The sequence below is a fragment of the Tiliqua scincoides genome, chromosome 4 (assembly GCF_035046505.1).
Source record: "Tiliqua scincoides isolate rTilSci1 chromosome 4, rTilSci1.hap2, whole genome shotgun sequence".
Taxonomy (NCBI): domain Eukaryota; kingdom Metazoa; phylum Chordata; class Lepidosauria; order Squamata; family Scincidae; genus Tiliqua; species Tiliqua scincoides.
In genome coordinates this window covers 113,863,198-113,879,898 of record NC_089824.1, presented here as the reverse complement: position 1 = coordinate 113,879,898, position 16,701 = coordinate 113,863,198, and the positions used below count along the sequence as shown (strand labels likewise).

General features: G+C 39.2%; 1 protein-coding gene across 4 annotated transcripts in view; it reads right to left on the bottom strand.

Annotated features, from left to right (window-relative positions):
- Positions 1-537: 537 nt before the first annotated feature.
- The window catches only part of RALGPS2 (Ral GEF with PH domain and SH3 binding motif 2), a 193,099-nt gene continuing 176,935 nt past the window's right edge, over positions 538-16,701 (bottom strand). For all 4 annotated transcript variants that reach the window (XM_066623551.1, XM_066623548.1, XM_066623549.1 and 1 more), the window contains 4 exons: positions 16,560-16,652; positions 11,949-12,054; positions 8,584-8,675; positions 538-6,951 (listed from right to left, as the gene is read on the bottom strand). In XM_066623551.1, the coding sequence (XP_066479648.1) occupies positions 6,922-6,951; positions 8,584-8,675; positions 11,949-12,054; positions 16,560-16,652 (321 nt within the window). In that variant the 3' untranslated portion in view covers positions 538-6,921. The remainder of the gene's footprint in view (positions 6,952-8,583; positions 8,676-11,948; positions 12,055-16,559; positions 16,653-16,701) is intronic.

Genomic DNA, 16,701 nt, shown 5'->3' with positions numbered 1-16,701 from the left:
AGATTTTGGCATATATTTAGAGAAATTCACATTTGGTCATCACATTTCCTGCTTAATGGTCTCAAGGGCTCAAACGTACCTCTTCTAGATCTAGATCTGTTCCATATCATGCTTTTTTTGAAATGGCTTGCTTTCAGGATCTGGATGAAGATGGAAGAATCTTGAAATGTCAATATCTGTAATGCTGTAGCAGAATTAAGCCATTTCTGCCCAATGTTGCATGTATGCAACAGGGATCAAATGTGTACACCTGTGGGCTGGGCAGAAATGGGTTAATTGGATTTTATATGATTTTCAACTATACTGTTAAAGACCCCAATTGTTCAGGATGTGTCAGGCTCTAAAACTAAATAATTATTTCCTTTTAGCTTATGGCAATGGTATATTTCCATTTTGCCTTCCACTCAACTAAAATACAGCTCATGACAGCCAAATTTCAGCTGAGCCAAGTTGTCTCTCCATTTCAAGAAAGCTGGATCTGAATTTGAGACTTGTTGCAAAACAATGCAACTATGCAAAACACCAACACACATGGTCCAAATTTTAAGTAATTTATTTCAGTAGGAAAATTTGAAGTTCATACTTAAAGCCATTTTGAAATAGCTTATGCAAACACACAATTCAAATGCGTACACACATGGTCAAGTATTAAAAATCAGAAGGAAAAAAAGGCACATCACTCATAGAGATCATAGTGCATTTAACCCCCATCAAAGTGATGCTTCAGGTCAACAGAGAAAAAAAAGAGTCATTAAAAATGGCTTGTGGTTAGCATCCAGCATAATGTGGACTTTTATATCATGAACAGTTCGCATATATGGAAGTTATAATATGACTTGAATGGCCATATTCAAATATCTTTATAGTTAAAGATATAGAAAAATAAAAGGACACTCTTATCCTTTCATTCAACTGGTCAATTTTTAATATCTTTATCAATAGCTCTGGGGCATGCAAGAAATTGATGTGCAATTCAAGATTTTATTCTCTATACTACAGGAACATAAGGTGCCACTGTTTATTGAATAGAGGAAATGGGATATATATTTTATTCCTTAGTTGTTCAACAGATTGCCACAACAGAAACGCAAGAACTATCATGGTGTGGGCTGCCTCCATCGACATGCAAGTCCTATCCTGAGAAAAGTCTCTTCTGGTAACTGTAATGACCATCTATAGATTTGAATCTTTATTTTTCATAATCTGTAGCTAAAAATGAATAGCTTCCATGGTCCTTTGTATCACTGACTGGTTACAGCTTTTAAAATGTTTTCAGTTATGAATTCCATTGTGGAAATGTCATATTTCCCTATATTGTCTGGAAAAAAAATAATTGAAAGGTCAAATGTATATGGCTTTCACAATTTCATTTAGATCAACTCTAGTCTTTAGATTTTTTTTCTTTCAAAGTCCAAATGCTTCACAGCTTAAAGTGAAATATGTTACCATGCTTTGCAAATGATCATTTTACCTTAAAAGGTTTCCATTTACACATTTAAAAACAACAAATATTTTCTGTGTAAACAAGTTTAAACACATGAAACCACATAGGAAGAGGAGTAAGGTTCTGATTTCCTCATCTGTGCCATTTGGTAACTAAATTCCCCACTCTATCACCAAAACAAACAATGAAAATGTTAGAGCACTGAACATCAATAAGGTATATATAAATAAATTCTTTGGATAAGACCTGAACTACATTAAAACTTACAGTCTGCTAGTAGGACAGATGCATTTCAAACTTCCAGGATTACTGGAAAATAGTTTACTTAGTTCATATATGTGATGATTAATTTTAAAAAGAATGTTTTTGGGGAGAGTCTAACCTCTCCCAGTGATTCAGAAAATAATTAAGAAATATTTTTATACCTATTTTATTTAATTCAAAGGATCCAGTTAGGCATTCATTCCAATGTTGGGCTCTCATATTCGATTATGTTAGAGCCTGGATCTCTAACCTCAATCTCAATACCCAGCTTGAAGGTGATACAATTCATGCAGCATCATGTCCATGTATTCTTGAGACCCAGCTCTGGTGCCAAGCACACACAACAGCAGCTCATCCCCAGAATGACTATCCAAATTGACCCACAAATCAACAATACATCTTAAAAAAAATAAAGATAACTAATTCAATGAATAGAAACTTGCTCAAATTAAAGAAAAGTGTAATTGCATCTACTACTTTAGAACTTGATTTTCAAAACATAAAATGGAGACAAGAATAACTCCACCAATTTAACTGGGACTTGCAGTGTTCTGTAAAAACCAAATCTGCATGAATGGGGAATGCATAGCAGTGGTGCTAGGTGAAACACCCTCTTGGTCTGCAAATAGGTAATTAAGGCACTGACAAAAGTCTATGTAGATACAAGTGCCCATCATTCTTATGATGGGTAGGAAATGCTATCTCCACCAAAGAAACATATCACACTTGCATGTAATTGAAATTGCATCTTTTTAGCCACAAGCCATTTTTAATGGGGAAGGGGTAGCAACCTGGCAGTCATAGAATCTTGAAAAGTTGACGCTTCTATTAAAAGACAACCAATTTTTTTGTACCAGTTAGTGTCTTCAAGCTTTCACAGCAGGTGGTAAAAAAAATCACGGCAAAAAATGTATCAGGATTACTAATGCTTACAAATGAAAAAGAGACAGGTATAAAAGATAAAGGAAAAAAAGAAGAAAGATGCAACTGGAAGGGCCACAGGAAGTTCATGAGCTAATCTGAAACAGATTTGTGTATGGTCCATCATTTTGAAGGAATGTATTTCAAAATCAGAAAGTAAACCCCTAAGCTTCACTTAACCATAGAGTATTTTTCTTTCCCTTCTTAAGGAACTACTCTTACCATTAGGCAGTGGTTTATCTAGTAACACAACCAGCATTGATGATTCAAGTGTAATTTACACGAGCTGTTTATCTGAGGGATATTTTCCCTACAATGTCCATGTAGGAAAAGATGTGTGCTTCAACATGTAATCAGAACATTTGCATCAACTGACATCACAATTTTTTTTCCTGCCTAAACAGATTTGTGCATTATGAAAGGGGAAAATAGTAATTTGAGAGTAGCCCCTTAGATGATGTTTCATCTGATGGAAAACCTTCTCTCGGCTGCTTGGCTATGTAATGACATCAGAGTTGTTTTTTTTTTTTGCCAAACCTTAGCCTATTTCCCACAGCAGATTGTTTTGCTTGGTTACCTGTTGTGCATGTGTGTGTGTGTGTAATCAGCATTAAGTATAGCTGTGTGACAGAGGTAGCTATGAAAAACAGTTCTTTGATCAAGGTACTTTTATATGTGTGATGGTAAAGCAGTGTAGAGGGAAACTGGCACAATTACTACATTTCATACATTTCTTTCAACCTGTGTTTAGCAAGGATTTTCTTTTTCAGTGGAAGTCAATGGATTCTACCCTTTAGACTGAAGCATTCCTTGTGAGAAATTTCAAGACATCTTTTTAAAAAAGTGTCTCACCCTAATCTCAATATGCATATTGAGTCACTATAGCTCAGGCAAATTTTTACTCATAGAAATCAGGCACATGACTCAGGGTTCCTGAACCCTGGTTAGGTGGAGCATTTTGTGAAACTCCAAACTGAGACCATTTGATAAGAATTTTGGTGGAATAATTAAAAAACATACTTTTAGAAAAATATAGCTATCTAGTGAGCGACCTGTGTCTTGGGATATACAAAAAGCAGAAGATAACTGATTTCCAATGTATCACCTCCAAATAAGTTTGTGAGAAATGAAATACATTACCTGTTATTGTTAAAAATTCACATAATTAGTTCAGTCCTAAAAGGTACTTATGGTGGCTACAGCATGCTTCATTCAGACACAGATTGGTTCAGAATCTTAAAACTGGGGTCTGGTTTTGAAGTCCTTTCTTTCAAAATATATAAATCTAATGGAATTCATAGCACTGAGCCATGAAATTTCAAATCACTAGGATTTAAAGTATATATTTTATGCAAGTTGCAGAGGTTATCTAGTATCTAAGAGTACTTTCTAGTATTATTGTAAAAATGCAAATGAAAAACTAATATTCCTTTACAAAGGAAAGCATAAAGGAGATTTCAATACAGTACAGCCATTTTTCTAATCTCAGATTTTGGGTGGGTTTATCTATACATAAAAAGAGTTTAAATCTCTGGAAAAATTCTGGAATTGTCCAGTACTATGTGCAACTCCCAGAGATTATCAAAATTAAACATAAGTACGGAATGTATGCAAGTCAGCTGAAACCAGGCTACGCTAATTATGACTGCAAACCAATGTAACTGCTCACATGGATGTTTTCCATTTGAAACTGGATAAAAACCTGCTAAAATAGCTGAAAATAGCCAAGCACGTGTTTTCATTACTTGCCAAGTTTTAATACTGCTTTCCTCATTTTTTGAAGTAGTGGTGGGGCTATATGAGAAGATTGTGACAAAAACCAGTAGTCAACCTGGCTTTGAGCCAATTCATGTGACCATGTTTTGGCGTGTTGCCCTCAGAGAAACATCTATCTTCTTTGTTTAAAGTTGATTTGCTATAATGAACTAGTCTTGGGAACACTATACAAGGTAGTCTACATTGCAGCTAACCACATCATGAAAAAACATTCAGAAACTGATTGAAGAACATAGTGTGATATGATCTGGACAAGTGACTGGAAGTCGTCACAAAGAGACATTTAACACACACAAAGCTTAATCAAGTCACCACGTAAAGAAATGTAACATGAATTGTCTTGTAACATGAGAAAGAGAATGGTCTCTTTCTCAAACTTTCATCACGAGTAGCTCTCAATTGCATGTTTCAGCTCATAAAAACATTAAGAAAAACAATCCTGCAATGTTATCTATACTAGCGCTGCTTTCTTTTTTAAAAAGCAAATTCCACAGGGTGACAAAAAAAATACATATATTGATAGTTTAAAAAAAAAACTACTTTGAAAAGAAATACACAGTGACTTTTAAAAATGGAAAAAATAAGCTGTGCAAACTCTATACAGTAATACCGCTGGCTATGAAGATGTGTCTACCAAATACCCAACATGGGTTATTATGGAAGCTATGTAAACTAAAAGTAACTCAGAAGTCTACCTTGAAGAAAAACACCCCAACAAAATTTCAAAACTGAACATTCGTTCTCCAAGGATACAATACAGGATATAAATTAAAAGTTGTTTAAAAATCTGTGAATATTTTCAAAGAAAAAGGGTCATATTTTTCAAAACAGAGGAAAAGGGGGCAGATTTTTCAAAACAGAATGCACACCTAAAACATTTCATCTGCAGTCGGAGTGCAACATTTAGCTTTATTGTTCTCAATGGACAACTGCCCATATCTGCCCTACCTTGAGCAGAAAAAGTTGTTCAGAAAATGTGTACTCTGGGAACACAAGTCAATGAAATCATAAACAAGCATATTTATTTAAAAAAACCACAACTCATCTGTGAATAACTTGAGCATGTATTGAGTGTAATCTTTCCAGTCCATAGATTGAATAAGATCTTCTCTCTTATGAACCCAACTGCCGTGCTGACAAAATCTCTTCTTCTCTTACTTGTTTAGAATTTGGTAAAATAGTGAAATAAGTTTTTTACCTAAACAGGCTTTGAAAATAGAAATGGTCTTAAAACATTTCAAAACAACCACCATGTGCCTTTAGAGCACAACACATTCTTTAAAAATATGGCTAAACAGATACTGTGCCAAAATTTATTCTCATGTACAAAGCCTCTGATTAACTTAATCCATCCTATTTTATTCTTTGCCCAACAATGCTTTCTCTTGTGTCAAATTATTTCTTTACTGTTTATCCTACAAATTACACTCAGAAATTTAAACCAAAAGCACATGCTACAGAGATCTGGCTTCCTGTCTGATAGAGGTCAATAGACTATAATTCCAAAATATAAATAAAATGACTGAAGCATAGTGCTTCTCAGAAAAGAGATGAAATAAAACTGTCCACCAGTAAGATGCTGTAAATGTTATAAGCATATTAATCAAGACAGGGCTTTCAACAGGAACCAGGCCCATGGAACAGTTTTGCAAGACTATAATCTAAAAGTGTTTGTTAGTGTAAAGAGTGAAAAGTATATTGTTTTTGTTTGTTTGTGTTTGTTAGGGTAAAGAGTGAAAAGTATATTGAGGAAGGAAGGCTCAGTTCTGACCCAATCACTTCTTAATGCCTGCTTAAGTCCTACAGCCTATTTCTATCAGGAAACATACAGCCAATAACTCCAAGAAGGAAGGAAGGAATTTGTTGTGCCACTTGCAGGAAAGAAAATCCCCATACAGTACCAAATTCTGCGAAGTCAGTGCTTTGTGAAGAGACGAAACTCGCATATATGACAATTCTCAAATTCTAACCCAAACAAATTAAACTGTGTTCCTAACTAACTCAACCCAACAAGAACTGGTACATTCTTCAAATCAGCGACATCCTTGAAAACCATCCCCTTGACACAACCCTTATGCAATCTGGGACTCACTCATTTTTACAAGAGAAAATTTTTTTAAAAAGGGCTTTTGAATTCAAAATTAATAAAGTTAACACTAGCAAACTAGCTACAACCTATTTAACCTAAGCACAGCACCACCAGAGGTTTCTCACACACACTATTTGGTGTTTCATGTTGATTTTCCTTTTATTCTTTAAGGCAGTGGTTTCCACATGTCAGACCAGAGAACGCTAAGCAGCAGTAGTGTCCACAGTAGTTCATGTTGCAATTCCATCCCCTGAACTTGTAGTGTTTTTTTGTTTGTTCTCTCAGTACTTCAGAGCTCTGAAACTCTGTTTACCGGCTTTGTTCTGGCACAGAAATATAGCTGGCAAGCTCTCACCAGGACTTCCCTTCTCAAAGTATGAGACAAACAGTACTCAAAAGTGTCTTCTTCAGGTTTTGAAAAAACTCATCACTCAAAGGTCATCAAGTTGGCAGGAACCTAAAACATATGCAGTATGGCAAATTAGGTTTTGTCTTATTTTTAGGTGTAGCTTAACAATGGAAAAAGACAAATATCTTTATTATTGTTGTTACTGTTATTATAGCACCATCAATAAAGTTCACACTTTACATAAAGTGAAAAGATAGGTCACAGCCCTGAGATATTTTTCTTCTTGTTTCCTTTGTCTGTCAGTGGGATTTGTCTTAAATTGCAGTCCTAGTTAGGGTAGGCAGTCTTCCCCTTCCCCCACCTGATGTTTCAGACCACACATGATTGGTACTCAGGGGGATTTGTGTTTCTGGATTGCATGAGGTATAAAAACTGACCACACAACAAGTGCTCTAGAATGATATTTAGAACGAAATATTGAATATATCCAGGAGCAGATGAACAACGCTCACTGTGACTATTACCACAGATACTCGTGTACAAGTCTGAAAAATTTATGCTTAAAACATGGGTCAATACAGTTAATAAAGCAGAAGCTTCTGGGAAGCTTAGCAGCTGTCTGGTAAGTGGGGGGTGGGACTGGGCTACGATGCAGGACACAGGGGTGAAAAAAAGGAGTAATTTTACCAGTAATTATGGTATTCAGAGGTAGCCATTTTAGCTTCTTCTCCAGACAGAAAGAGAAGTAAAGTTGCTTATGGGAATTATAGTCTATATGAGGGTTGCTACTATGGAAGTGCAGCACTGTACCCCTCACAAAGCCTACAGCTCCCATAAGTTCTTCATCTCCCTTCCTGTTTGTCCTCACTGCTTGTCTCTCTACTGTGAATTTAACTGCACATTCCCAGTTATGTGTTATATGTTATACGTAGAACCTCTGCCTTAACTCACCAGACACCTTAAAGAAGGATTTGATTTGATCTGATTAATGGCTCTACCGGTATATTGTTTACAGGCAATTACTCTGATAGTATTTATGAAGAACAGAATTTATAAAGTTAATGAATAAAAATGAATTTTATGATCTTTTACTATATTTTTAATAATTTAGAGACTGTACAGTTCTTAAGTAACTATTACTGATAAGTTATTTTTCAGGATCTGGCCTCGGGTAAAAATCAGACCAAACTATAGTCAGTTTGTTGTTTATAAACTCCCCTAAGTTTAATCCCCTGACTTATCCAAGGGTCACAGAAAATTCCATGTGCTTTTTGGCTCAAAACCTCCCCTCAACTTATCTGTGAGGTCGACTCATAGGCGAATATCTATGGTGCTCATCCAAACCTGAAATGGTACTTCTGAACTAGACACAGAGTTTATCACCAGAACCAAATTTAAGTGATTAAATGAACTCAATCATGAACATAAAAACATGTTTAAGTATAGAAGGGGGCCTAGGGACAATTGAAAAGTTCTCTTTGTTCCTGGGTAGATGCAGGCTCTCTCGGGGCCCAGGCAAATGTAACTGCAGAAATTCTGTGATTGCATCTCTTAGGAAGAGCAATTCAAAGCTCCTGAGGTGCCAGCATTGGCAAGAATCTTTTCCAAGTTGTTACTCTTATTTGTACATTAACAGAATAATAATTATTCTATGAAAGACTCTTCTGCTTTTTATCATCAACAACCAGCATTCACTGTTACTTGCAAGGTAAAGATGATTCATAGTTCTTGTTCTCTCACCTGTTGCCTGTTGCTTTGGCAGGCAGCACTCAGATGCTTGAACCACAGCATTGCGTTCATCCTGTTACCAGCTTGAAACTTGTATGAGTTTCCTAGATGATAAAAGGAGGGAAACCTATTACAAATAATAAAGAGGCATATAATGCTTCAAGTTAACTGAATCTTTTAAAAATATGAATTAAAAAACATTCTATTAAAAGTGTAAAAAAGATCACATCAAATATAGGTCATACATAAAACAATAAAGCAACAGCCAAGTCTGCTTCTCATGGACACGCCCATTTCCTCTCTCAGCCAATCAGAGCCCTGGGGTTTGTGGGCGGCTGGGTGGTTGAGATTCGGCTCTGGGTTAAGGGAGGCAGGGCGGGGTGAGCCAATCACGGTGCTTCATGAGTCAGAAACGGTTGCGGAGCAACGGGACTTCCCTCAACACAGCTGCTCCTGGGACAGTCCTGCAGTGGGCCACCGGGATGTCATAGATCCCGCTCGCCCACCCTGTGCCACTTTCACCCCCCTTTCCATTATACTCAGCGTAGGGACCAGCAGCCGCTGCGCAGCCATGAGCAGCGAGCAGGTGAGAGGAAGGTGGAGGGGGGCAGGCTTCAGAGGGACTCATCCTGCCAGTTCAGCCCCTCCCATCAGTGTCTCTGCCTCCTGCATCAGTTGCCAGCCAAGTCCTAAGCATGTCTACTCAGAAGTAAGTCCCATTAGTCAACGGGGCTTACTCCCAGGAAAGTGTGGGTAGGATTACAGCCTCAGAGCCCAACCCTATGCATATCTACTCAGAAGTAAGGCCCATTGTAGTCAATGGGGCTTACTCCCAGGAAATGTGGGTAGGATTGCAGCCTCAGAGCCCCATCCTAGGCATGTCTACTCAGAAGTAAGTCCCATTAGAGTCAATGGGGCTTTCTCCCAGGAAAGTGTGGCTAGGATCACAGCCTGAAGCCCCAGTGCCCCACACTTACTAGTCAATCAGTTGCCACTGTGAACTAGCTAGCAAAACCGACCTGCTGCTAGTGTGCAAAGCTTTAGCAGCAGAAATCCAGCAGAAATCCAGCTGCTGAAGCTTACCCTGCTGATAAACACCACTGGAGTTTGGATAAACACCACTGGAGTTTGATAAACACCACTGGAGTTTCCACCAGCTGGTGGAAAAAGTTGGCAGTCTAATCCCAAGGGAACTCAGGCTACAATCCTGTCCACACTTCCCTGGGAGTAAGCCCCATTTAATATAATGAGACTTCCTTCTGAGTAGGCATGCATAGGTTTGGGCTCTCAGGCTACAATCCTATCCACACTTTCCTGTGAGTAAGCCCCATTGGCTATAATGGGACTTACTTCTGAGTATACATGCATGGGATAAATAAATAAAAGATTAACAAGTTGTGAGTTCCTGCACCTTTTTTTTTTTTTTTTAACAAAAAAAGCACTGACAACCCGTATTACCTACAGACCCCAAATAGTTACTTTCAGTAAACTGAACTGGTCTTCCTCAAGAAAAGGTCATATCTGACCTTTATTAAAAACAAAGTGAAGGGAACCCATAAAGATAGCCTAAGAGATAAAAGATAGCATAGAGACCGAAAATTCTATCTCTCATTAATGTCTAATGTTTCACCACAGGTAACAAGGCCCTTCAGAGTTTCAATTCTTCCACTTGTAAGAGGCAGATGCTTACTGTTGTTCAAATGAGACCATGCCTAAGTCAAAAAGTCGCAAATATTGTAGCCTTTCCTCATACAGAAGGTGCTCCAGCCTCCTCATCACTTTGGTTGCCCTTGCTTGCACTTTTTCCATTTTTGATACCATTTTTGGAATCAGCACACCAAATATACCCAGGAATTGGTGTAACATTTAAGGAAGCAAAATGTGTGTTGGCCTGTGTAATCAAATCCACGATCTTCAGCCCCTTAAGCCCTCTGAAGAGGACCAAAGCTGTACTCTAGTCCCCGCCAGAGGGCTTTCTGAAGCCTGCAGAAGCCACATATTCACATCTGGAGGGCTTTTCTGGGCCTCAGAAAGCCTTAAAAGGCATCAAGACATCACTTCCAGTTTCCTGAGGAAAACAGGAAGTTGCATTTTTTTGCCTCTATGGGCTATTCTGAAGCCTGCAGAGGCCGTGGCGGATGCACACATTCTCTGTGCGCTTCAGAAAGCCCTCCAGCCCTCTGGATCACAGCCCTCCAGCTGTGACTGGATCACAGCTCCGGTTCCCTTTGGAAGGTTCAGGCAGGGCTACGTCTGAACATAACAGCAGCCCCACAGGATCAGGCCAAAGGCCCATCTAGTCCAACTTCCTGTATCTCACAGTGGCCCACCAAATGCCTCAGCGAGAACACAAGACAACAAGAGACATGCATTCTGGTGCCATTCCTTACATCTGACAGACCCACATTGATCCGCAGATGTAAAATCCGCAGATAAACAGGCTCCATCTGTACTATAAAGTGGGGGTGTTACCCAGCACATCAACTTGCAGTGGGTTACCCCAGATGTGTGTCTTTTTGTTCAAGGTCAATGCTTGGCCATATGCATGCATGGCCAGGGTTAAACGCATAGAGCCCAAGACATTTAAAAGGTCATTTTTAATTGCTCCTGCTTGCCTGATGTAAGAAATTTTCCAAGAGTAACTGCATTTGCCAGATGATCTTATCTGACCTGCAGAGCATGGTACAAACATTTGAACATCCCATCACTAAAGAAAAACAAAGTCATTTCAGCAAATAAAGGGACAATGGACTTCTATCAACCTTATGCCTCCTCTATCATCCTCTCTTTACCTAAGTTCTGAAATGGGTGCAGCAAGCCAGCCCTTTTGACAATTTGGAGTGATTTCCTTTCTCCAGTCTTAATTCAATTATTTTTTTCTGGCTCAAAACTGTCACCGGACCTTCAATAAATGCCATACTTTTTGATTACTACTGCCTCCTGTCTCCCTCTTAAATCTTTAGAATGACAACCCCCCTTTGAGGTGTGTCACCAGCTAACAGTTAAAGGTCCATAGAATAGGCATGTTCCAGCATCCACATGGGTGCACTTCTGTAGGTCACTGAGCGGTGGTTACATGTGGTAACAGGAAAACATAATTTTTTGAATAAATTAAAGTGTCAGAGAGCTGCCTTCTCCCCTCAAGAAATTTTATACATTCTGTACTTGTACAAGAATGCTATCAGATGTTCCATAGTTAACAAGAAGCTTGCATAATTAGTTTGCATAATTCACATGCAGAAATGTTTTCATAATTCAAGTCTACCCTCAACTAATGGTAAAAAAGATAGTTACTCCCCTGCTCCCATACTAAAGGACCACCCACTGCTCACAACAACTGAACCTAGCATGGAAATTCAGTTTTCAATGTTACTGACCTTTTTCAGAATCTGTGAGCAGGAAGAGATCTGGATGTTCTGGGTCATCAGCCATCATTACCATCCAGCCAACTACTGACACATTCTTACTTGGTGTAGATTTGAACTGAAAAAAATAAACCACAATACACACATCAATGAAATGCAAAATGGTTCAGATAGATTTGCAATAAATACAAGAAAAAAGAGAACAAAGGTAACACTAGGTTTGTTTAACCATCACAATAATGCAAAATAGTTGAAAAAAAATACAATGGAGTTGTTACTTTACAGAAGTTAGAATATTTTAAAACCATAGATGAGTGTACCTAGTCAACAGATGGCACATCTGTTTCAGGTGATATTTCCTGTATGCCCTCGTCACTAACTGAAAAAGCAACAGGACAGGTAGAGGATTTGGTGGAGAAGATGGAAAAAGGTGTGGCGGACCCTGTGGGGAGAGTCAGAGCTCTTCTGTGGTGCCTACTGGTTAGAGTGGACCTGGAAATAATGCTGACAACGTACATTATGAAGTGGCACAACCACAATTCGGTTGCATTGTGTCAGGAGCAGGAAAGAAACATCGTTACTAGGACCAATCAAAATTAAAAGTATAGATGGGTCCCCATATCCAGTATCTGTGGATCTGGGGCCCCCAAGTATCCCCCAAGCATCTATTAACATTGTTGAAAGGCTTACTGGGGGGGAAATGTTCTTGCTTTAACAGGTCGCTGTAAGCATTCAAGCTTATAGAGATGCTCAGGCAGGCTGCTGGCAGCCTGAATGTTGAAAAGACTAGACTAATGCTAAAAGGAAGGAGGAAGTTAACTGCTTCCCATTTGCATCAATCTAATTTTCAAGCATTCCAGCAGCCTGCCTGAGCACTGCTATAAGCTTGAATGCTTATATGGCCTGTGAAAGCAATAACATTTTTGTCCTGGTAAGCCTTTCAACAATGTTATTGGGAGAATGGGGGACATGGGGACTGTGGAGACAGGCCCCCCCTGTCTGTATAAGCTTTTGAGTCTGCCAGGACATTAGGTTGGACATTAAACAATAACAATAGTGAAAGTAATAAGAAATGAAGAAAGATGAGCTGGGTATGATTTGCACTGATGCTGACACACCTACTTTGTGACTTTTGATTTGCTTGTACACCTATTCTGTGACAAAGTAGGTGTGTAAGCAACAGTGCAAATATTGTTGCAAAGGTTTCCCTGCATGAAACTCTTCTAATGGATTAACATGGTTACTTGTGCACATGGTTACTTGTGCTTACTCCCATAGCCAGGGAGACAGACCAGGGACAGACTGCACTTGCTCCCGGTGTGGAAGGGATTGTCACTCCCGAATCAGCCTTTTCAGCCACACTAGACGCTGTTCCAGAACCACCACTCAGAGCGCGATACCATAGTCTTTCGAGACTGAAGGTTGCCAACAACATTGTGCTTTCTTTTGTCTACAATTCAGTTAAGCTACTTCAAACATCACAAGACCATAAACTTCCCTGGCTGGATCAGACCAAAGGTACAACTAGTCCAACAGTTTGTTTCCAACAACAGACAGCTAGATGCTTCTGGAAAACTCACAAAAAGGGTATGAAGACTGACTCCATCGTGTTGCACTCACAGGTACACTGCCTCAGAACATGGAGGTTCAGTTTGGCTATACTGACTAACAGCCATTAATAGATGTAGCTTCTATAAATTTGTCTAATCCTCTTTTTTAAGGCCATCTAACATTCTGGTCATCTACACATCTTACAGAAATGAACTCTAAGAAGTTATTGATGTGTGAGGAAATACTTGGTTTGGTGTTTCCTGAACTTACTGGCAATCCATTTCATAACACGATGAGAAGTTATTTTTATTTGTTATAAAACACTTTTCCATCAATGTGTACAAAGCAGTTGTGGCGACAGAAAGACAGGCACACTTCACATGCAACCTGTTCCTCATTCACTCTCAAATTCCTCAAGGGAAGACCAAGGCATGCAACCAGACCTTCCTGCCATTGCTATTTTCCAGCCTGATCTCTGGTGATTAACTGTCACAGTAGAATTATTTGTTTTATTTGAGAAATTTATATCCCACCTTTCCCATGCCAAAGCAAATGCCCAAGGCAGCTTACAAAGCTCCATAATAAATGTACAAAGTATCACAGTAGGTATAAAGAAACAAACTAGAAGAATCAAACAAAGCATTAAAAATATTAATATTTTTATTTTTTTATATTAATATTTTTTATATTAATATTTTTTATATTATTTTATAACAGTAAAACTGAAACGTAGAGACGAAGTAAAACCTAACACCTCTCATTGAGCCTTTGGGGGAACAAATTAGTCCAGGGAAGCAGTCAAGCCATATCAGTATTTTAGAAGCACAGAGGGCGAATAACCACTCAGCAATCAAATGCCAGACAAAACAGGTATGTTTTGAGACCTCGATGAAAAGCGATAAGAGAAGGAGTAGTTCTCAATTCCAGGAAGATAATTCCATAGCTGTGGCACTGTTGCTCCCGAGCCACGACCACTTGTAGAATAACCCCTCATATGACCTAAGAAGTCGTGCTGGAATGTATGGAAGGAGGCAGTCTTTCAGATAGCCTGGACTCCAAATCAGGGAGGGCCTCAAAGGTTAGTATTAGCACCTTGAATTGGGACTGGAAATGAATGGGCAGCCAGTGCAACTGCTGAAGCAGTGGTCCAGAGGGTCATATCCTCTAGCCCCCATAAACCCCTGGACCGCTGCATTCTGCAATAATTGCAATGTCTTAGAGAACAGCCCCATGTACAGCGGGTTACCGAGGTCCAATCTTGAACTTACTAAAGCATGAACCACCGTGGCCAAGATTCAAACGGCTGAAGAACAGTCTTAATTGAAGCTGGTGAGATGGTACTGAGGCAGTTACCTCAAGTATTTCCTTCAGCCTTGGCTTAACCAATAATGTAAGCATCAAAAAAATGGCAAAAATTATTTAACCGTCTACAACAGTGTTTGATGGCTGGAGTTTGCTTTTCAGCTTGTCTGAAATAATCTGAATGACCTAAATCCAAATTATTCAATATTCTGGTTTGGGGGGGAGGAACATGTGACCCTTTGAAATGAGAGAGAAACATATACAGGTTGAGTCTTGGTATCCATGAGGGTTCCCAGAACTCATGTGGGTGTTAAAAGCAAATCCATTTAAAAAACAATGTCCCTTTGCTCAGCGACTTAAAAATAGCTTGCTGATCTTTGTAATGCATGACAGAGGCATCCGGCAGACAATCAGTCTCTCTCCAGGCACTTAGAAAGGCCTTCATTGGGAGCCATAGGGGAGGGGGGGAATAATGGAGGAGGTGATAATCACTTCCAGTTTGCATTCTTTCATTCTTGTCTTGGAGTGAAGCTGTTCTTAGTGCCTGGAGAGAGAATGATTACTGGATTGTCTTCTGACTGCCCTCTCCTACATTAACGAGGCTATTGTTAAACGTCTTTTTCTCTTTAATTTAAAGGGCCCTTTTCATCACGTTGAGATAAAACCGCAGAAGAAAAATCCATTGATAATTAGATTATATCTACTAAATTAAGGAGATTCAGAGATCAGAACACTCTGAAGTACTAATGAAATGTACAATTACAGATCTAGGACTGCAGAGATCAGGCTACTTTTAGCCTGCTAAATAGCTGCACTCTTCATTTGTGCTTGGTGTGCACTTTTTGAATGCCAAGACTGATCCAACTGAACTCATAAAGGCTGCTTTCACAAATCTGCTTTCAGATTTGAGTCTTTCAGAGGGAAGATTTATAGTTTGAAATGTCTTTTTAAGACTGCTGTTTAGCTGCTTGGCAGCAGGAAACCAAGATGGAGGAGTTACAAAAGAGAAGTGAGATAGAAGAGTGGGCAGAGCAGCAAGCATTCAGACAGTAAAAGCAGTTAAAGGAAAAACAGCAACAAAAAGCTTCATGGTTGTAGAAAGACACAATACACCCAATGAAAGGGAGAAGGAAAGAGGTTTATCTTACTGCCAAGAGAAAAAGGCAGAGCACTACCTTGAAAAAAAGGAAGGGACCTAAACTTCTCTCTCCAACAGTGAAGCAGAGAGAGGACAGGGAATGAAGACTCAAAAGATCCAAGACATGCAGTTGCATCCAACCATGCTTGTGCAACAGCACAAGCACATGGAATCTTTCCTGTCCTTTCTTCTGCACAGCAACCCCCACCCCCCCAGAGAAATTGGTCCTGAGGGCTGAGGGATCCTCAGGAATGATTCGACATTGGGAAAGGGGGAGGAAATTCTCAGAAATCAGGCAAAGGTATTTTCCATAAGTTCCAGAAGCTGCTTGTGCCTTGGTTCAAGGAATTCCCTCCCCCCCTAACCAGCATTCAGTGACTTTCCTTCACATTATACACTGTTCCAGAGGATCTTCTAACACTCAGAAGCAGTACAGGACCAGAGGAGGGGCTTTGGTGGCTGAGTAGGAAGGTGGTGGCAAGGAATATCCCTTGCAGTGTTGCATGAGCAAGACTATGGGAACAAACCCATTTTATAGTTAAAAAAACCAGAAGATGTATGCAACTTTAAATTGGCTCTCTGGCCAAAAATCAAGCATACAAGTCAGAAATGGACTAGTTTATAATACATACATGTTTTCTCTCTGTTGCTTTCAAAGACTTTGCAGCATAATAGAAAAGTTGAGTTCCACAAAGTGCTGCCCAGTATTTGGTCCAAGATGCTACCTGAAGGAACAAAGTGTCAGATTAATAACTCTGAGTGATCTATGCCATT